At 43.1% G+C, this 20,145-nt stretch overlaps 1 protein-coding gene across 2 annotated transcripts in view; it reads right to left on the reverse strand.

Moving 5' to 3' along the window:
- KIF16B (kinesin family member 16B) overlaps positions 1–20,145 on the reverse strand; it is a 280,899-nt gene that overhangs the window by 207,616 nt on the left and 53,138 nt on the right. For both annotated transcript variants that reach the window (XM_060031261.1, XM_060031259.1), the window contains exons 11-12: positions 10,911–10,976; positions 7,994–8,053 (exon numbers count right to left, since the gene is read on the reverse strand). In XM_060031261.1, coding sequence (XP_059887244.1) covers positions 7,994–8,053; positions 10,911–10,976 — 126 coding nt within the window. The remainder of the gene's footprint in view (positions 1–7,993; positions 8,054–10,910; positions 10,977–20,145) is intronic.

Consider the following 20,145-nt stretch of genomic DNA (forward strand, 5'->3'; position numbering starts at 1 on the left):
TTGTACCATGAAATGGTCGCCTTTTAAGCTTTCTTGACAACGAAACCAAGTTCCTACAGTCTAGCACCCGCAGTGAGTGCAGATGCACATAAAGCACACTTCCATATGACCAGGCAATCTTCTCCTCCCTGGCCGTGGCAATAAACACGCAGTAAGAGCCTGTCAGCGTATACACCTCACTGCAAAAGATCAGAAGGAATATCCCATATGAATTCAAAATAATTTATCACGGTTCCAACATTTAACGGGGCGCATTTGACTTATTTCTGAGCCTTACTGCTCCAGAAACGCTATTCAAAAGTAAGAACCAACCTATACTTGCAATACCTTTATTTATGAGCAGCTCGTTCAAGACGAAAACTGCCATGGAAAATAAGGTAGGCTTGGCGTTATTAACAGCATCAGAGCTGGTTCTGGGAACAGCTCGCTTAGCCTCTGACCCGGCCACGTTCTCCATCGACCTCCAGTGCCGTAGTGCCGACAGTCATCTCCCCTATTAATTATCAAACCCCAGTTTCAGAGAACAATGAACGTTATTATTTCGCCTTTCATCTTAAAAAACAGCTGCAAGAGCAGAACTTGACAAAGAGGAGAACACACAGTCTGATGGAAATTAACAGCCACAGTCTAACTTTAACGAGAGGTCAACAAATTAACAACTGCGTACTATATCAAGTGCGATAACATCTTCTTCCTTGTGTTTCAGATCAAGAACCAGCCAACGAGACAGTATGTGTGAATGCACGACGGACAGACAAAGGGCTTTGTACATGGGGGTACTGACGGTGACTTCTGTTCAAACAGACACGGAGTCATTCACATTAGTCCGAGCATTAAAGAAAGCAGGGAGACAAAAAATTTCTCCTAAAGCTAGAAACAGTATGCGTGACTGTCTTATTAGGTCAGAATTTTGAACCATCAAATGCCCAAATGGTTGCTAATAAGGAAGGTGCCCCATGGCTGGGTCACTAAGGAGGAGACGTCTCCTCCTTAATCCAAAATCTGAGCAAATCAATGTCCATAAATAGAATTCTATCCTCGAGCTACCCGCAGGTTCAATTCTTGTACCAAGAAGAGGTTAAGATTAACTGATTCTAAAGGAGACACAGGCCACAAAAAGTGTCACCTCTCCATCACTTTGTCTGTAAGTTACCGAGAAACCAGAGTACCCAGTGCCCTGGGCAGCAGGAGCCCAGAAGCCCACAGACCTGACCGGCTGAGCAGCTGCCCCAGGTTATCAGTGCTGCTTCCAAATCCATCACACACTCCCCAACACACGTCTCCTCCACAAAATGGAAAACTGCAGACAGCAGGAAAAACTTGTTTTATAGGATGCCATAATCTTCCAGAGACAAAAGTTCAGCTGATTGATTCTACCATAAAACAGAAATAAGTTGGTTTCAAGTTTGCCTCTCCATGAAATTCGAGCTCAGAAAATCTGACGCCAGTAAAGGATTCCAATTTCATTTTACTCTATTTCTTATTAGTCAAAACATTCTGAAAAAGTAAAAAAAAAATTTCTTCCATCAATGTGTGACCCACTCCTGCCAGGGGCCTGTAGTAACCTGCCTCTTCTGCTCCCCAGAGAAGGGACGGTAAAACACCAGCACAATTTAAGAGGAAATCACTTGCATTAGGATCCCATCATCACGTAGATTGAAATACGTGCCATCCTCCACATTCAACTCAGTATTGTTTACCGTAAGAAAAACAACCCATATAATTAACGTCCGGGAAAAAAAAACAACAACACTTTAATTCAACTTCTACTTGCAGAAATCGCTCACTTTTCCAGGACCAGCCTCTCCAGTGACAGCCTCTGCCTGTGGGCAGCCTGCTTCCTCACCCCAGCCCCCCGCCCCATGCCAAACCACAGTCGGATACCCCGTGCAGAGCCATGAAAACACAAAAGCAAGTCAAGCACTAGAGTAATCAAAGGATGTGTTTTCAGTAAGGAAGAGACCTTATTCATTAAAAACTGAGCAGAATAACCAATGCTGGGGGATTCAACAGAGCGCGGTCTCGGGGCTCCGAGCACCACACGGCAGCCAGGCTCTAGACAGACCCTGCACAGAGCGGCGGTCCCTTCTGCTGCACCACCTGTCAGACGCCGGAGAGCTGCCCCCTGAGGTCCACACGCGCTGTGATTCATCCTGCAGTGCAGAGTTCAAGGAGTTATTTGGAAGTCAGGTAACATATCTCTGAGGGTTTCATTTTAATCATTTAGAAAACGCTAGAACAGAGAAACTAAAACATGTCCAGAGTGGACAAACGAAAAAGGTGCATACAGGGTGGGGTGGGGTGAGAGAAAGTGAGAGTGAGAGGACAAAGAATCGGGGGACTCCTCATGACTTGAAACAATTCATCAGCAATAAGACATACGGGATCTATAAAAAGTCAGGCCAAAAGGGACATTAAGGGGTATTAAGTAGCCACTTTATAAACCACTTCAAACACTAAGCAGTCAGCGCCACAGTGAAGCCGTGGGAAAGGAGAGCCGACACAAAGGCTTCGGGAATGCACGGACCCCAGGCCTAGTAGAAGCCGGATTTATCACAACATTAAGTTCCAAGACCCCAAAGTTATCACAGCTTAAGACAAATTCAGCAGGATGAAAAACACATTGGGGTAGCAGTCTAAGACACTAGAAAGACAGACCAAAAAGAAGAGTACCGTTAACACAGGTTCTGAGCAGCTGGCAGTACCAGGCAGGAGATGGGGTGCAGACTCTGGTATCAGACAGAAATACCAGGCATTTACATCCCGGGGGCTTTAAGACAGGAAACTGGTTACTCGGCTAAAGGAAGAGCTGGGAAGCCAGCGGGGATGGTGAGGTCATCCGCAAACTGATAAGGAAACCAGCATCACCCCTGGGTAGGAGGGACAGGGGAGAAGGTGTTTCTGGAAGCCAGGGCTGCATCACCAGGCAGCACCACACCAGGGATGGGCCGTGTGGATTCTGCAGGAAAACGGTGCAGACAAGGTCTGGTTTCTCCCTCCAACCCTCACACAGTGAGTCCCACTCAGGAAAGGGCAGTCCACCCCGTCAGCTCTCCACCAGACAGGGCAGAGAAGAAGGGGAAAAACGGAAATGAGGGCAAAGGAGCCCAAGACGGCCCCACCTTTCCTTCCTCAGCTTTTCAGGTCCTGCACTCAAACCATAAGGTGCAGACCCATCACCTGGGCATCTTATTAAAATACAGATTCTGACTTAGGAAGTCTGCAGTGGGGCCTGAGAACTTGCAATTCTAACCAGCTCACAGGTAATGCTGACGCTGCTGGTGCAGGAACCACACACTGAGCAGCAAAGGTCTAACTGATCCAAATGAAAGACTGGACTATAATCAAAAGGAATGCAGCCACATTCCTTCCAAGAATGAAAAATACACAGTCATATACGAGCCTTTCAAACAGGAGTGAGACAAACAGGACGGAATGTACAGGCAGGAGCATCACCAGGGCAAGACCACTGCCTGCACAACACCCCGTGTTACTTTTCCCACCGTCTCATCAGGTTTGCGCGGTTCAAGGTTGTTATGGGCTGAAACGTGTCCCCCTAAAGTTCATATGTTGAAGCCCTAAGCCCCAGTATCTCAGGATGTGACTACATTTGGAGATACAGCCTTTAAAGATGCAGTTATGTTAAAAAGAAGCCATTAGGCTGAGCCCTAATCCAATCTGACCAATGTCCTTATAAGAAGAGGAGATTAGGACACAGAGGGCGACTAGGGCTACAGGCACACAGAGAAAAGGCCACATGAGGGCCCAGAGAGCAGGCAGCATCCACTAGCCAAGGAGAGAGGGAGGCTTCAGGACAAAGCAACCCTACCGACACCTTGATCTTTGACTTCTAGCCTCCAGGACTGTGAGCAAATAAATGTCTGCCGTTTAAGCCACCCAGTCTGTGATGTTTTGTTTTGACAGCACTAGCAAACTAATATAAAAGTTTTGGGTTTTTTTCTTGTTACTACTTTAATCCAGTAAGTTTTCAACATATGCCTGCTCTGTGAGAAGCAGAGTTCTAGGAGCTGGTTCACAGAATGATCAAGAGACAGTCCCTGCCCAGATTCTGCTCCTGTTTAGAGGGAGAAACTAAGACCACCAAATTCCGATTATGATGAATGCTGTGACAAAGGCAGAACGAAATGCCTTTACAAAAGCCAGAGGAAAACAAAATCATTCTATCTGGTAAGTGGGAGAGAAGAGTGACCAGAGAGAGCTTCATGGTGGAATCGTAGAGAGGGGAGCATCTCAAATGATGGAGCAACATAGGCAAAGGCCAAGAGACCCCCAGAAACCCAACACCCAGTGCGCACAGGGACCAGTGAGACACCTGGCCGGGAGGGACGGGGGCCCGGGAGCACGGGGCGGACAGAGCTGTGATGGGACACGCGGAGCCAAGAAGGAGCTCAGTGCCCCTGGGGGCCAGGCAAGGGAGTCTGAACTTTAATTTATAGAAATGGAGATTAATGAAAATGAGGAAGGTAGATTAAGGGGCAAGAGAGTGCATACACAGCGCAGGCTGTAGACGATAATAGAGCCCACATTACCTACCTGCCTAAGAAAGGTCTCCTCAAGATGAACACACTTTCCACTGTCATTAGCTACTTATATCGTAACACCGAGCAATTTGTCACCTCTTGTGACCTGGGTATAACGAACAGGTTGCCATCCGCCTGACTTCCAAGCTGGGGACAAGGATGTGTGACACTGTGGGTAAGTGTCACAACCCACCAGTGACTCAGAAAGAGCCCTGAAGCCTGAGACAGAGCTGGCAGATCAAAGCCCGAGGCACGCGCGTTATCACCACGGCGCCACCAGCCCGGCTGCAAACAGCCGGCACCTCTTTTTTTTTTTTCTTTTTTGGCGGTACGTGGGCCTCTCACTGTTGTGGCCTCTCCCGTTGTGGAGCACAGGCTCCGGACGCGCAGGCTCAGCGGCCATGGCTCACGGGCCCAGCCGCTCCGCGGCATGTGGGATATTCCCGGACCAGGGCACGAACCCGCGTCCTCTGCATCGGCAGGCGGACTCCCAACCACTGTGCCACCAGGGAAGCCCCCAGACGGCACCTCTTGTCCAAGCGCCTTTCACCCCTTCTCCACCCCACTCAACACGCCTAGGCCTTCACTCATCCCCAGCAAGGAAAGCCACAGACCAGATCACAAACAAGGGAACAAAGTCACTCCTTGGTTTCTGAGCCTCTAACAGCTCGGGCAAGAAAAAGCAACAAGGCAGGCTCTCACTGTGCCAACAGGCACCGAAGTATCCCTGTATCTCCCTTCTGTCCCCTGGACGGTCTCACTCTCAGTCTTCCCCCCAGAGGTCTCTCCTTGGATGTTCAGGATTTGGGGCTTGGAAGGGATGATATAGTTGCAGAGTAAACGACCAAGCCCTGATGATGAAGATAATCCTGGGAATTTACTGCTTCACTGAGCCTGTCTCTACAGCATGGGCAAATGCAGTAGAGGAGCAAGTTCCCAGAATTTAAAGATCTCTATTTTAACAGGGGCCTGTGTTGATTAAACCACTGATCTCAAAGCAGGATTATACACTTACACCCTTGCCGCGGCCCTTTCACGGGTGAAATACACTTCTTCCCCTGTGACTTTCTGTTCAGCCCAGTGACTTGCTTTGGCCATGATACAAGCAGAAGCTTGAAATGTGCTTGCAAGACCAGGCCCACCTGCTTCTACCTGGGCCGTGACCATAGGTCATGTTCTGGACAACCACCCAGTCCCACAGAAGGAGAGACAGACCTGGAAGCCGCCCATAGCCGGGATCCAAGCCCAGCCAGCCCAGCCCAGCCGACCCCCAGCCAACGTGCACGTGAGTGAGGGAAAATAAATGTTGTCCGAAGCCGCTGGGTTGGAGTGGGTTCTATGCAGCTTTACTGGAACAAGAGCTGATGAAGGAGAAGTCAGACAGCAAAAATACGGGAATCACACAAACCACACAGATACAAACTCATCGAGAAACAATCCCTTTCCCCATCGATTTCCAAAGAATGTTTTCAAAAACATTTGAGTAGCTCTCTTCTTCCCCTCAGGCCTCAGGCACTGTCTTCCAATAGGAGATGAAGACAGCTCTTAAAATGCCAAATGTGAGCAGAAAACAAGTCCAGATTTAAAACACAGACCCCAGCAGAGAAATCTACAAAGGGCTTGCCAGCTCAAACGAAGGGAAAAATCTGAAATATCATTAGCCTTTCCCATAACCTTTAACACCTAGCACATAACACCTCTCTATTCTCATCTCAGACGTTATACAAAATAAAAATAGTAAGATTTATGAAAAACAGAATTGGAATTGAAGGAGGATTTCGTTTCCAGGCCCGGAATAACATTATGAGCAAAAGTTCAGGGGTTCACCATGGTGACTCAGTGTGGATAGCTCTGCAAGGCTGTTGTAAAACCCCTACCACGGTGACGAGGCGAGACCAGGCAGATGGGCTGCGATCTGCATTCACTGCGGCATTGCCTTCTGTGCTAAAAGGCACTATGTATACTAATGGCTTTTCAAACAGCTAGCTACTAGATTTCTCCTTTCCTTACGTGCAGCAGATTTCAGTCCTCCCTTTCTGGCAAATTTGCTGAGGAAAGTATACGTGGTGCCTTGAACGGTCCAACGGCTGGGCTACGTAAGTCTGGGGCTGCAGCACTACTTCTCCGAGTTGATGCAACATAAACGATGAAAACAGTCACATCTTTGCTGGTGCTTATTCCCCACCTGACTCTTCAGAATTGCACCTGAAGTCTTTGCTCAGTTTCCTGCACGAAAACCTCTCAAAAAAACAAACGCTGAGAAAGTACCTCAAAATAACACAACATTATCATCATCATCAGGAGGAAAGAAAAGTCTGGACGCAGAAGCCTCACTTACTGCAGGGCTTTCTGCAACTGGAAAGAATATCTCCAGGACCAATCATGACCCATGGCCACCGAGGACTGCAGCTCAACCCCACTCATGAGAAGTAAGCTTTTTAGCCCCCAGGGCAGGCCAGCTTGCTAAATGGTACAAGGAAACTATACATAATGTAATGCTGACCCCACTCTCAGAGAGTGACTCAATGGCTACTCCAGGTCTTCAAAAGTTTCCCCTGTGAAACGGTCACCAGGTGCCCCCTCTTCACGTGAACAGTGTCCAAGTCAGGCTTCTGCCAAGACACATACCTAAACCTCATCTATCCAGCCTCGCCCATATTCAAGGGAGATTCCGTCCTCTGGGAAAGTTTTACCTCAACAGACCTCAAAAGCAAACCCAGGATTCACCAATCACCTCTGAATCGTCTTCTCTCATGTGTAAGGACAGACAGACGCTATCAAAGCATAAAATTCCAGTCTGAACCTCAAACCTAACATGGCTGACCCTCCACGGATGACACGAGTTTCCTACGACCTCAGCAAAAAATGGGACCACAAAGAAACGTGTATTTTGAAGCACAGAGTATGAAACTCGGAGGCCATTACTGACATCTTTTCACCATGAATCTTGCCAAGAATGCAGACCATCACTGCCTAGCCTTTGAGACATACAGAGAAAAATTCCAATAGGAAATTACTAGTTGAGAAATTTCTGAAGTCTAGCCATGCTATGCACACATATTCCACAATACTGCCATGAGAAGTATTTTTTTTATTTAACATATTGCTTTTATACTGGGTTTAACAAAAGCAGAAAGGCAAAGTGGGTGCCCTTGAATATTAAATGGAATTTAATATGTGCTGACTCAAAAATGGAAAAACTCCACAAGTGAGAGCAAATATCTTAAGTATCAGCATCACCCCTAAACACACAGCTTTTAATGACTAATAGCTCGCTTTCCCATCTCTTCAAAATCAAACCAGAGTCCCAGCCTCCCAAAAGTCACTAATCAATTCCACTGATCTTACCTTAAAGCAAAGCACACAGTCGCCATTTTTGAGGGAGACAGAAAAGAAGTTTTACCTACTTAAGCCAGCACAGTAAGATCACGACACTTTTTTATAGTCCTTACTTTCAAAATATTTTGGGTTTCATTCCACTTATTTGTCCATTCCTTGGTCAATTCTTGAACCTAAAAGAAAAAACATACATATGTGATTGCTCCACAAAAAAAATGACTTGGATTTTCTTCTAGAAAGTTTCCAAACTCTTATAGATTATGGAAGAATGTACAATACTTTTTTATAATTAGGTAGCAATGCCTCAAAGAACCATCACCAAATATAAATCACACAAGCTGATCTTACCCTACAACCTACATCATGGTAAAGGAAAGAATAGAAAAAAATGTGTCAAGTTGCCTAGAGTTTTATAGCAGTCTTTTTCCAGGTGTACTTCAATAAAAGCTGCTTCCTTGGATGTTAACCAAAATTACAAGTTCAAAGATGACAACGCCCCATTACATGGGTTAATTTTTCCTGATTATACTTTAGGTCCTAAGAAATAGTGACTTACTTTACTTTCCAATTAGATGTGATGATTAAATCACCTTGGAAACTGCAGTTTTCTTTTAGGAGATAATCTGCTTTTGTAGCTAATTAATAGGGTTTATAAATCTCAGTCTATCTTTAAAAAAAAAAGGCGGCTCTTTAACTGACTCTTAGTAAAAGCAAAAACTTTTTGATAAAAATCAGCTTCTTTCCAGTCTGCGGTAACTTAGGGGAGAAAATATGCCCCATTGTCGAACACAGCACAGTTGGAAATTGCTTCTCAAAGTTAATGAAAATATTCTGCTAGTTCCATACAACTTTTTAAATGACCTTAGTGAGTGATTCATTAAGAAGTAAAGTGATACCTGATTGAGAGGTAGGAAAAAAATGGAAAATTCTGTAAAATGAATACACTTAGGGCTAAAAGAAAGTGACCTCTGAGGGGCATAGAGGGGGACACACCCTCCCAAGGCCTTTTCCCTCCTGTCCTTCATCATTCCTGCCTCCTACCCATCCAACAGCAGATACCATCCCAATTCAACTGACTGGTCTTCCCACCAGTAAGTTACCCGATTTAACCAGGTCAAAGTGAAGGCACAGAATACACTGGATTATACTCTCACTGCTAAGAGGAAGATACTCCCCACAGGCCATTAAGTAATATAAATGGAAAGGGCGTGGGTCAGCAACCTCCACGAAAGACCACGTTCGTTTACTGACAAGAAATAGAGGAACTGGAGTGATGGTTTACCCAGGGCAAAACCAGAACACCTCTCACCCACCTGAATTCATTCAATGGGCATTCATTTTACCCCTCAATTTACCTCAAACAACTACAGGAGTTCTACGTTACCACTGTTTTCAATAAAATATCTTAACTGGTTACTAATGTCAAACCTATCATGTTCTTGGAACAAACAAAAGAAACAGAACTGAGCCTCTCTAACTCTGATTTTTGCTCGTTTGTACTGGTTAGGCAAGGAGGCCTTCCTTTCATCACTTGAGTGATGCCAGCCCCACAGCCTCTAAGCAAGAAAAGTCACCGGGCTTTTTGTTTTGGAAAAGCTTTCAGAGAGGGAATATTCTTACGCCTTCTCTCCCTACAGAAGGGGAACAGACTGGGGTGATGAATTTACTAATTTATAATAATCAGTTGACAGATACTCTTTGGCACTTTATCTGAGAAACACAAAGCATTTAACAATAAACGCTTCGGCATTTCAACAGATAAATTCTCCCTGAAGAAACGCAAGCCAATTAATCCTTTTCCAATTCAATCAAATAATCTAGCTTTCAACAAATCGTTAAGTATGCCTTGGGTTTCTTTCACTACTGAACTTAAACCAAATAATCTTCATTTATAAAATTAATTTAAAACTGCAAAGTCTGATACCACCTCTAACAACGTGACCAGTTGATAAGATTTATAGCCAAGCAGATGGCAAACAATTTTAAAAGGTCGGCAAAGACTAGATGAAAATTTAGAAAATGTTATGAACAAGAGGGGCAGTCATTTCTGTCCCAGCAGGTATAATGCATTCAAATTAAAATGTTTATTGGTTTCTATTAACTTGCTAGGTATTTCTGAAAACCATTAGTAAGAAACAATTTAAGACTATACAGACATTTCAAAGCCCTCAAAATGAGAATCTGAAGTACTAAAATACAAAATGTCAAGAGAAAAATAGGGATTAAGAAACTAATGTTTTCACTAATGCTATTATCAGCAAATTAATCAGCATAATTATCCAGGGAAGTGTCAACAAGTTCCTAACTACAACGCAATTTATATCTTCAATACTGTGTATTCTTGAAAGAGCTCTACCAACAGAATCCAATTTTCTTTCTCATTCTGTTTCAACCATTCAGCACAGTGAACAAAATCCACTCCAAAAATGTTATTAATGCTGTTTCTCCTTTTACAGAGGGTTATTTTTCTTTAAACAAAAAATAGTATAGAAGTAGATCAGCCATGAAACTAGTTTTCAGAAAGCACCAGCACACAAACAGTGGCTTCGGCCCAGAACACCCACCCCCCACCCCCCGCCTCAAATCCCACCTCGCTTAAGATCAACTAAGCATCTACTCGGAGTATTCAGTGATTCCCCAAGTGCTGCACTTCCCTCTGGAAAGTAAAAGGATGACAAAAAGCTCCACGCTGGTCGTGGTAAGGCTATGGAGACCACCACTGTGAACACAGCCTCCCTCTCCCGAAGGCCGGGGCTGCCTCACTGCCGTGTGAGACAGCCCACATGTGAATCTCAGTTGCTGTTAACCATCGTGTGCCAGAAAAATCCCATTTATTAAGTCACAGAGAACATGAAATGCACAGGTAGTCAACTGCTGTGCTTCTTTAAAAATGGGGTGAGGGCGGGTGGAGTGTTAAGTGTCATATAGAAATAAAATGAGTCTCAAACAGCAAGTACTAAAAAGTATGCACTTAAAATACTGAAAGCTATGATTTTTCTCAAAAACATAACCAGTCAAGGTATCACTTACTCTGGCTTCATTCTGCTGAAGTTTCTCCTCCATGCTTAAGGCTGTGGGAGAGTCCAAGAGGGCAATCTACAACGTAAACCAAAAAAGACAGCAGCAATTAGTGAACACCAGTAATCTAGAGGAAGGACCCAGCCATGATATTGTAAATTATCAGAATTGCCAAATAAACTATCAAACAGAGGTAAGAAGTATTGTCCCACAGCCCCCCAAAAAGTGTCAATCATCACTAAATCTTTAACCCATGGGTTGGGTTTCATTTCTCATAATATTCAAAACCACAGCACCCTGGTAAAACTACATTTGCAACACAAATCAGCAAAGAGAAGGAAAAAGAAAAACATGTAACATACTGACATTTTATCAAAATCAAACACAGTCTAAATCCCTAGATCCTGAAGGATTCGTCTGTTTTGAATGTATACAAAGTACACATCCAAAAAGAAAGCATAAGTCTTGCTCAACCACAGGCTTCTGAGATCCATCCACACTGACACGTGCAAATGAAAACTCCTTTCTCATCACTGCTGGATCACATCCTGCGTACAGTATGGCTGTACCACAACCTGTGTGTCCATTTCCCTATCCGTGCTGCAAAGATATAAAGACTGACATGAGAATGATAAACATCAAATTCAGGTTTGCCCTGGGGGGACAACGCAGGCAGAGACGGGAGAGTCAAACACAACCAGGCGGGGCGCACGGGGGCTCCAACTGCATTTGTAACTCATAACCTGTGAGGCAGGGACACGGGGCTCCCGACAATGTCACAAGAAAAAAAGGAAGGGGGTCTCCCTCCCTCCCCACCCCATAGGCAACCTCTCTTGGCCAATTTGCTATGTAAATGTGCAGTTATTCTGGGCATATGCAAGCATGTTTGTGTTTTTCTAAACATCAATAGCATGAACACTATTCTGAACATTGCCTTTTTCACTTCACAGACTATCTTGGGGAAAATTCAGTACGAGTAAGTCCACTGCATTCTTTCTAACAATTCCAATTCCACTGTAGAATACTCCATTGTGTGGCTATGGTACAATTTATGTCCGTACTTTCCTTTAATGGACATGCAGTTTTTTCTCATCTTCTGCTTTACCAGCGAAGCTACAGTGACCATCTTACACCTGTTGCCTACAGTATGTGTGGCTGTGTATCAAGAGAGCAAAATCCTAGAAGGGCATGTGTGAGTCATCTATATGTAGGATTTTGGTTTTAATTGCCAAGGTGTCCTTCGCAGAGGCTGTCACATTTTTTTTATTATTATTTACTTTTCAATTTCTATTCAAACAAATATAATCCATGAGGTGGTCATCTTAGGCTCAGTTAAACATTCAGACTCACAAGACACGGTAGGCCATGCTTGGCATCTGTCTGCTGGGCAGAAAGCAGAGCTGCGGCAGGAAGGGCAGGGTCCCAGCCGAGCCCAGGAGCTACTGCCTCTGACCCTCCTGAGGGGTCCAGATTCAAACGGGCACATGGTACCCACCTTGGCTGAGAAGCCCAGGCCCCACAGGAGGCAGCGTCTCTTGTAACAACACCAGAGGCACAACCTCCAGGACCCACCAGGGACAAACCCAGTAACAAGAGTCAGCACCCACGGGGAAACCCCGAGCTGCGGTTTCTCACAGAGGTTTACATACAGTTCATCCTCATGCAGCTGCAATTCACCTGTTAGGGGTCACTGTTATCATTAGGGATGCTGTCTGGTGATGGAGCTGGCATCCCACTTTTACCTGGTTTACAGAGAAGGAGGCCAGCTAGTTAACCCTTAGTAAAGGAAAGTCATCCTGAGTGAAGGAAAAGAGCTGCGTTAACTCATCACCACAACGCATCCCTGCCCCTCTGCACCTCGAGGGTCATCTTGTACACAGATGGTACTCAATAAATGTTTTCCACTGAAGAAGTACCGGTGGCAGGTGTTATTATGACTGCATCGCTTATTAGATGGTTGACAATTTTCAAAACAATTAGTAACCCCTTTATAACATGGCTAATTGTACAGACACCGCTGTTAGGGTTTTTTGTCTATAATCAGAGCCGAAACATTCTGACCATTATCCTCAACTTGGGAGACAATCACTGACTAAATGTACGCATACAGACTACTATTTTGGGGCACATTCAAAGAAAGACCTACCTAAGTCCTTTTAAAAGACATCTTTAGTAACACTAAACCATTTGCAATTAAATTATTCCTTGCAAGGTGTCTGTTTAGAAGACAAATGTTCAGGATTAAATAATACTCAGATTAAGTTCCTGTGTTAAACCAAGAGGAAAACTACATCAGAACTTCAGCAACATCAACGCCACCAACAGGCAGCCACCTCATGTCTCCCACCTGTGCCCACACACTGGGCGATCAAGTGTTTTATCTCTTCCCAGCTGATGGGTGGAAAGGACATCTCCTTGAGGTTATAATGTCCATGCAGTAAAAGACAGAGCTTGATGACGTTCTCTGTATCTACATGCATGTATATACTCATTGCTTCAGATCTGCACTGACCGTATTGCAAAAGACAGTAAGCACATGTTCACATGTTTAGAAGCCATTTCGAACTCTCTTTTCTATGAACTATGCTCATATTCTTTGTTCACTTTTCTGTCAGGTTGTGATCTTTCTTTTTTTTTTAAATAGAAGCTCTTTTCATAATAAGGAAAGTAGCCTTTTGTTGCATGAGTCGGCAATCTTTTCTCCTGGTTTGTACTGATTAGAGCAAATTTCCATGATGTCATGTAAATGTGCTACGTCCTCACTTATTTTTGTCCCGGTGAGCACTCACGGAATGAGACAGAGAAGTTAACATTCCCCGTGGCGAGTGTGTGGTCTCTGTCTCCTGCCATTTCCTACAGTCGTGTTGGGTTTTTTTTCTTTTATGAAAGCTGACTTCCTATTTGATTTTAATTATGAACTGCACTCTCTGTCATGATAAAGTGCTTTTTCTAAGGCTCACATCATGCTGTTTCTGCACTGCTCTCTTTCCCCTTGAATTACCTGGTAGGCCTTTGCCCATTCTCACACACACCATATCACCTGGTTTTACTGTGACCCTCTCTGAGATGTATCTATCTTCAAAGTTTACACGTAACGACACTTCTATTATCCTGCTATTATTTATAGTTTATCTGCGACTCCGGCTACACAATGAGAAATCCATCATCCTTCCACCTCCTCTTACTCGCTGTGGTCTTTGTTTCCTGGACTGTTCTTGCTTATTTCATTTCTATATTGTTTAATTTTCTTGTTATCTTCAGGTACATTCAAGAGGGAAGAGTTAACATTTTCTCTCTGCCAAATTCAAAGCAGCAGTCTGCTTTGAAATACAACAAAAGAGGACATGTGAAAAGACAAGATATCCAAATGCTCGACTTCATGAATCATCTGAAGAGTGCAAACCAGTCATTCTGTGATACCATGAAGCTCCAACAGAGTGGCTACGATGAAAAATAGACAATACCAAGTACTGGCAAGGACCTGCAGCAACTAGAACCGGCATCTTCATATACTAATGTAAGTTGGTATAACAACTTTTAAACATGATTTGGCAGTATCTACTAAAACCGAACATAATGTACCCCTTCTGACATACCAAATCCACTCTGAGGTATAAGCCTAACAGAAATGCATCTGGACATTCTTGAAAAGACAGGCGGAAGAAAGTCCAAAGCAGCACTAATAGCCCCAAAAAGCCCATCAAAAATGGAACAGATGAGTTGGGACATACTTGTATGATGGAATACAACACAGCAATGATCATAAATAGATCTACAACTCCATGTACCAACGTGGATGAATCACACAAACGGTCTCAGATGTAACTTGTTCACTATTATTCTCTGCACGGCACACTCCCACCGGCCCATGCAAGGCCCTTCAATTTGTCATTGTTCTCACTTTCCCTTTTGTCCCCCCCAACATCCTGCAACCCTGCTGCCTGTACCCTGTCACCTCCCCAGCCCTCATCATGGGCCAGCACCCTAGTACATCTGCAACCCTTGGGTTTCCTATGCCTATGTGGTTTTCTTTTTGGTTTTTTGGGGTTTTTTAAATACACCAAAAATATTTTTATTCAAAATTTTTTATACTCAGCAGCTCAAATTTTTTTATATTCAACAGAAACAGAGATGGCAAATTCTATGAGGCTTCATATTCAACTAAATTCCAACTCATTAAAATTGGCTTTCTTTTACTTTAAAAAAAATTATCATACAGTAAAATTGACTTTTTGGTATACGATGCAATGAATTTTAACACAGGTCTAGATTCACGCAGCCACCACTACAATCAGAACACAAAACAATTCTCCCAGTCCAGAAACCTCCCTCCGTGCTCTTTTTGCTGTCACAACCTCTTCTCACCCCTAACTTCTGAAAACTCCAGATCCGTCCACTATCCCTAAGCTTTATGAGAACGTCACATAGATGGATCTTTTGACACCGGCTTCTTTTTCTCAGCATAATGCCTTTGAGATTCATCCAAGTTACTGGTGTATCAAGAGCAGTTCTTTCATTTTTATCGCTGACTTATTCCATGGTATGGATACACCACATTCACCGCTGGAGGGCCACGTGGATCGTTTCCAGTGTGTGAGCTGAAAATTTCACTTTTCTACTGTAAACACCCAAGAGAGGGACTGATGGGTCATATGGTGAGTGGATATTTACTTGGTAAGAAACTACCAAACTGTTCTCCAGAGTGGCTGCTCCACTTCGCACTCCCGGCAGCAATGTATATTTGCTCTCCAGCCCCATCAGCACTTTGCCAAGTGGGAGTGCTTTTTTAATTTTAGCCATTCTCATAGGTGTGTAATGGCGTTTCATTGTGGTTTTAATTTGCATTACCTTAATGACTAGCAGGGATGAACATCTTTTCTCTTTTTTTGCATTGTTTTCTTTTTTTGAATTTTATTTATTTTTTTATACAGCAGGTTCTTACTAGTTATCCATTTTATACATATTAGTGTATGTATGTCAATTCCAATCTCCCAATTCATCACAGCACCACCACCACCCCGTGCCGCTTTCCCCACTTGTTGTCCATACGTTGGTTCTCTACATCTGTGCCTCAATTTCTGCCCTGCAAACTGGTTCATCTGCACCATTTTTCTAGGTTCCACATGTATGTGTTAATATACGATATTTGTTTTTCTCTTTCTGACTTACTTCACTCTGTGTGACAGTCTCTAGATCCATCCACGTCTCTACAAATGAAGCAATTTCGTTCCGTTTTATGGCTGAGTAATTCCATTGTATATATGTACATCTTTATCCATTCATCTGTTGATGGGCATTTAGGTTACTTCCATGAACTGGCTATTGTAAATAGTGCTGCAATGAACACTGGGGTGCATGTGTCTTTTGGAATTATGGTTTTCCCTGGATATATGCCCAGTAGTGAGATTGCTGGGTCATATGGTAATTCTATTTTTAGTTTTTTAAGGAACCTCCATACTGCTCTCCATAGTGGCTGTATCAATTTACATTCCCACCAACAGTGCAAGAGGGTTCCCTTTTCTCCACACCCTCTCCAGCATTTGTTGTTTGTAGATTTTCTGATGCTGCCCATTCTAACTGGTGTGAGGTGATACCTCACTGTAGTTTTGATTTGCATTTCTCTAATAACCAGTGATGTTGAACAGCTTTTCATGTGCTTCTTGGCCATCTGTGTGTCTTCTTTGGAAAAATGTCTGTTTAGGTCTTCTGCCCATTTATGAATTGGGTTGTTTGTTTAATTTGAGCTGCATGAGCTGTTTATATATTTTGGAGATTAATCCTTTGTCCGTTGATTCCTTTGCAAATATTTTCTCCCATTCTGAGGGTTGTCTTTTCATCCTGTTTGTAGTTTCCTTTGCTTTGCAAAAGCTTTTAAGTTTCATTAGGTCCCATTTGTTTATTTTTGTTTTTATTTCCATTTCTCTAGAAGGTGGAACAAAAAGATCTTGCTGGGCTTCCCTGGTGGCGCAGTGGTTGAGAGTCCGCCTGCCGATGCAGGGGACACGGGTTTGTGCCCCGGTCCGGGAAGATCCCACATGCCGTGGAGTGGCTGGGTCTGTGAGCCATGGTCGCTAAGCCTGCGCGTGTGGAGCTCCGCAACGGGAAAGGCCACAACAGTGAGAGGCCCGCGTACCGCAAAAAAAAAAAAAAAAAAAAATTAAAAGAAAAAGAAAAAGATCTTGCTGTGATTTATGTCAGAGTGTTCTTCCTATGTTTACCTCTAAGACTTTTATACTGTCTGGTCTTACATTTAGGTCTTTAATCCATTTTGAGTTTATTTTCGTGTATGGTGTTAGGGAATGTTCTAATTTCATTCTTTTACATGTAGCTATCCGGTTTTCCCAGCGCCACTTACTCAAGAGACTGTCTTTTCTCCATTGTATATCCTTGCCTCCTTTGTCATAGATTAGTTGACCACAGGTGTGTGGGTTTATCTCTGGGCTTTCTATGCTGTTCCACTGATTTATATCTGTTTTTGTGCCAGTGCCATATTGTCTTCATTACTGTAGCTTTGTAGTATAGTCTGAAGTTAGGGAGTCTGATTCCTCCACCTCCGTTTTTTTCCCTCAAGACTGCTTTGGCTATTCGGGGTCTTTTGTGTCTCCATACAAATTTTAAGATTCTTTGTTCTAGTTGTGTAAAAAATGTCATTGGTAATTTGGTAGGGACTGCATTGAATCTATAGATTGCTTTGGGTAATATTGTCATTTTCACAATATTGATTCTTCCAATCCAAGAACATAGTATATGTCTCCATCTGTTGGTATCACCTTTAATTTCTTTCGTCAGTGTCTTATAGTTTTCTGCATACAGGTCATTTGTCTCCCTAGGTAGGTTTACTCCGAGGTATTTTATTCTTTTTGTTGCAGTGGTAAATGGGAGTGTTTCCTAATTTCTCTTTCAGATTTTTCATCATTAGTGTATAGGAATGCAACAGATTTCTGTGCATTAATTTTGTATCCTGCAACTTTACCAAATTCATTGATTAGCTCTGGTAGTTTTCTGGTGGCATCTTTAGGATTCTCTATGTATAGTATCATGTCATCTGCAAACAGTGACAGTTTTACCTCTTCTTTTCCAATTTGTATTCCTTTTATTTCTTTTTCTTCTCTGATTGCCATGGCTAGGACTTCCAAAACTATGTGGAATAATAGTGGTGAGAGTGGACATCCTTGTCTTGTTCCTGATCTTAGAGGAAATGCTTTCAGTTTTTCACCATCGAGAATGATGTTTGCTCTGGGTTTGTCGTATATGGCCTTTATTATGTTGAGATAGGTGTCTTGTTCCTGATCTTAGAGGAAATGCTTTCAGTTTTTCACCATCGAGAATGATGTTTGCTCTGGGTTTGTCGTATATGGCCTTTATTATGTTGAGATAGGTTCCCTCTATGCCCATTTTCTGGAGAGTTTTTATCATAAATGGGTGTTAAATTTTGTCAGAGCTTTTTCTGCATCATATGGTTTTCATTCTTCAATTTGTTAATATGGTGTATCACATTGACTGATTTGCGTATATTGAAGAATCCTTGCATCCCTGGGATAAATCCCACTTGATCATGGTGTATGATCCTTTTAATGTGTTGTTGGAATCTGCTAGTATTTTGTTGAGGATTTTTGCATCTATATTCATCAGTGATATTGGTCTGTAATTTTCTTTTTCTGTAGTGTCTTTGTCTGGTTTTGGTATCAGGGTGATGGTGGCCTCATAGAATGAGTTTGGGAGTGTTCCTTCCTCACAATTTTTTGGAAGAGTTTGAGAAGGATGGTGTTAACTCTTCTCTAAATGTTTGATAGAATTCACCTGTGAAGCCATCTGGTCCTGGACTTTTGTTTGTTGGAAGATTCTTAACCACAGTTTCAATTTCATTACTTGTGATTGGTCTGTTCATATTTTCTATTTCTTGCTGGTTCAGTCTTGGAAGGTTATACGTTTCTAAGAATTTGTCCATTTCTTCCAGGTTGTCCATTTTATTGGTATAGAGTTGCTTGTAGTAGTCTCTTGGGATGCTTTGTATTTCTGCGGTGTCTGTTGTAACTTCTCCTTTTTCATTTCTAATTTTATTGATTTGAGTCTTCTCCAGGAGGGCTCACGCCGAGGAGTACTTCCCAGAATTTCTGCTGCCCGTGTCCTTGTCCTCACCATGAGACACAGCCACACCCCACCTCTGCAGGAGATCCTCCAACACTAGCAGGTAAGTCTGGTTTAGTCTCCTATGGGGTCACTGCTCCTTCCCCTGGGTCCCAATGCACATACTACTTTTTGTGTGCCCTCCAAGAGTGGAGTCTCTGTTTCCCCCAGTCCTATTGAAGTCCTGCAATCAAATCCCAGTTACCTTCAAAGTCTGATTCTCTAGAAATTCCTCCTCCCGTTGCCGGACCCCCAGGTTGGGAAGCCTGACGTGGGGCTCAGAACCTTCACTCCAGTGGGTGGACTTCTGGTATAAGTGTTCTCCAGTCTGTGAGTCACCCACCCAGCAGCTATGGGACTTGATTTTATTGTGATTGTGCCTCTCGTACCATTTCACTGTGGCTTCTCCTTTGTCTTTGCTGTGGAGTATCTTTCTTGGTGAGTTCCAGTGTCTTCCTGTCGATGATTGTTCAGCAGTTAGTTGTGATTCCGGTGCTCTGGCAAGAGGGAGTGAGAGAACGTCCTCTACTCTGCCATCTTGAACCAATCTCCCTGCCTATGTTTTTAAATTCCATAAATATGAACTTATGTAAAAGTGAGAGCAAGAGTATATATGACATGATTACATTTATATAAAGAACAAAAATAGGCAAAACTGAAAAACAACCTCTGCCTTAAGAAGTCAGGATAGAGGTTACCTTTGAGGGGAAGGGCAGGCAGCACTGGGAAAGGAACATGAAGAGGAGTTTCTAGGGCGCTGGTAACGTTCTGTTTCTTGATGGCATGCAGGTTAGATGGATAAATGCAGCTTGTGAAAATTCACTGATACGTATACTTATAATATGTATAATTCTTCAATGAAGAGTTCACATGTATGTATATATCCATGTATATGTGAATATAAACCACTACATATATATCTGTATGTCTGTAATCTATGTAGTAGGAAAAGCAAATACGTGTCAGAATCTTTTGCCGTACTCAAATTGTGCTTTGAAACTCTGATGCACATGGCATTCTGCATAGGCAAATAAAATTATTAAAAGTAGGAGCTTTTATTTGCCTGTACTTAAACAAACAGAACTCTGATATGAGTAGCATTTTCAGTGAATCATGGCAG

The sequence above is a fragment of the Delphinus delphis genome, chromosome 15 (genome assembly GCF_949987515.2).
Source record: "Delphinus delphis chromosome 15, mDelDel1.2, whole genome shotgun sequence".
Classification (NCBI taxonomy): Eukaryota; Metazoa; Chordata; class Mammalia; order Artiodactyla; family Delphinidae; genus Delphinus; species Delphinus delphis.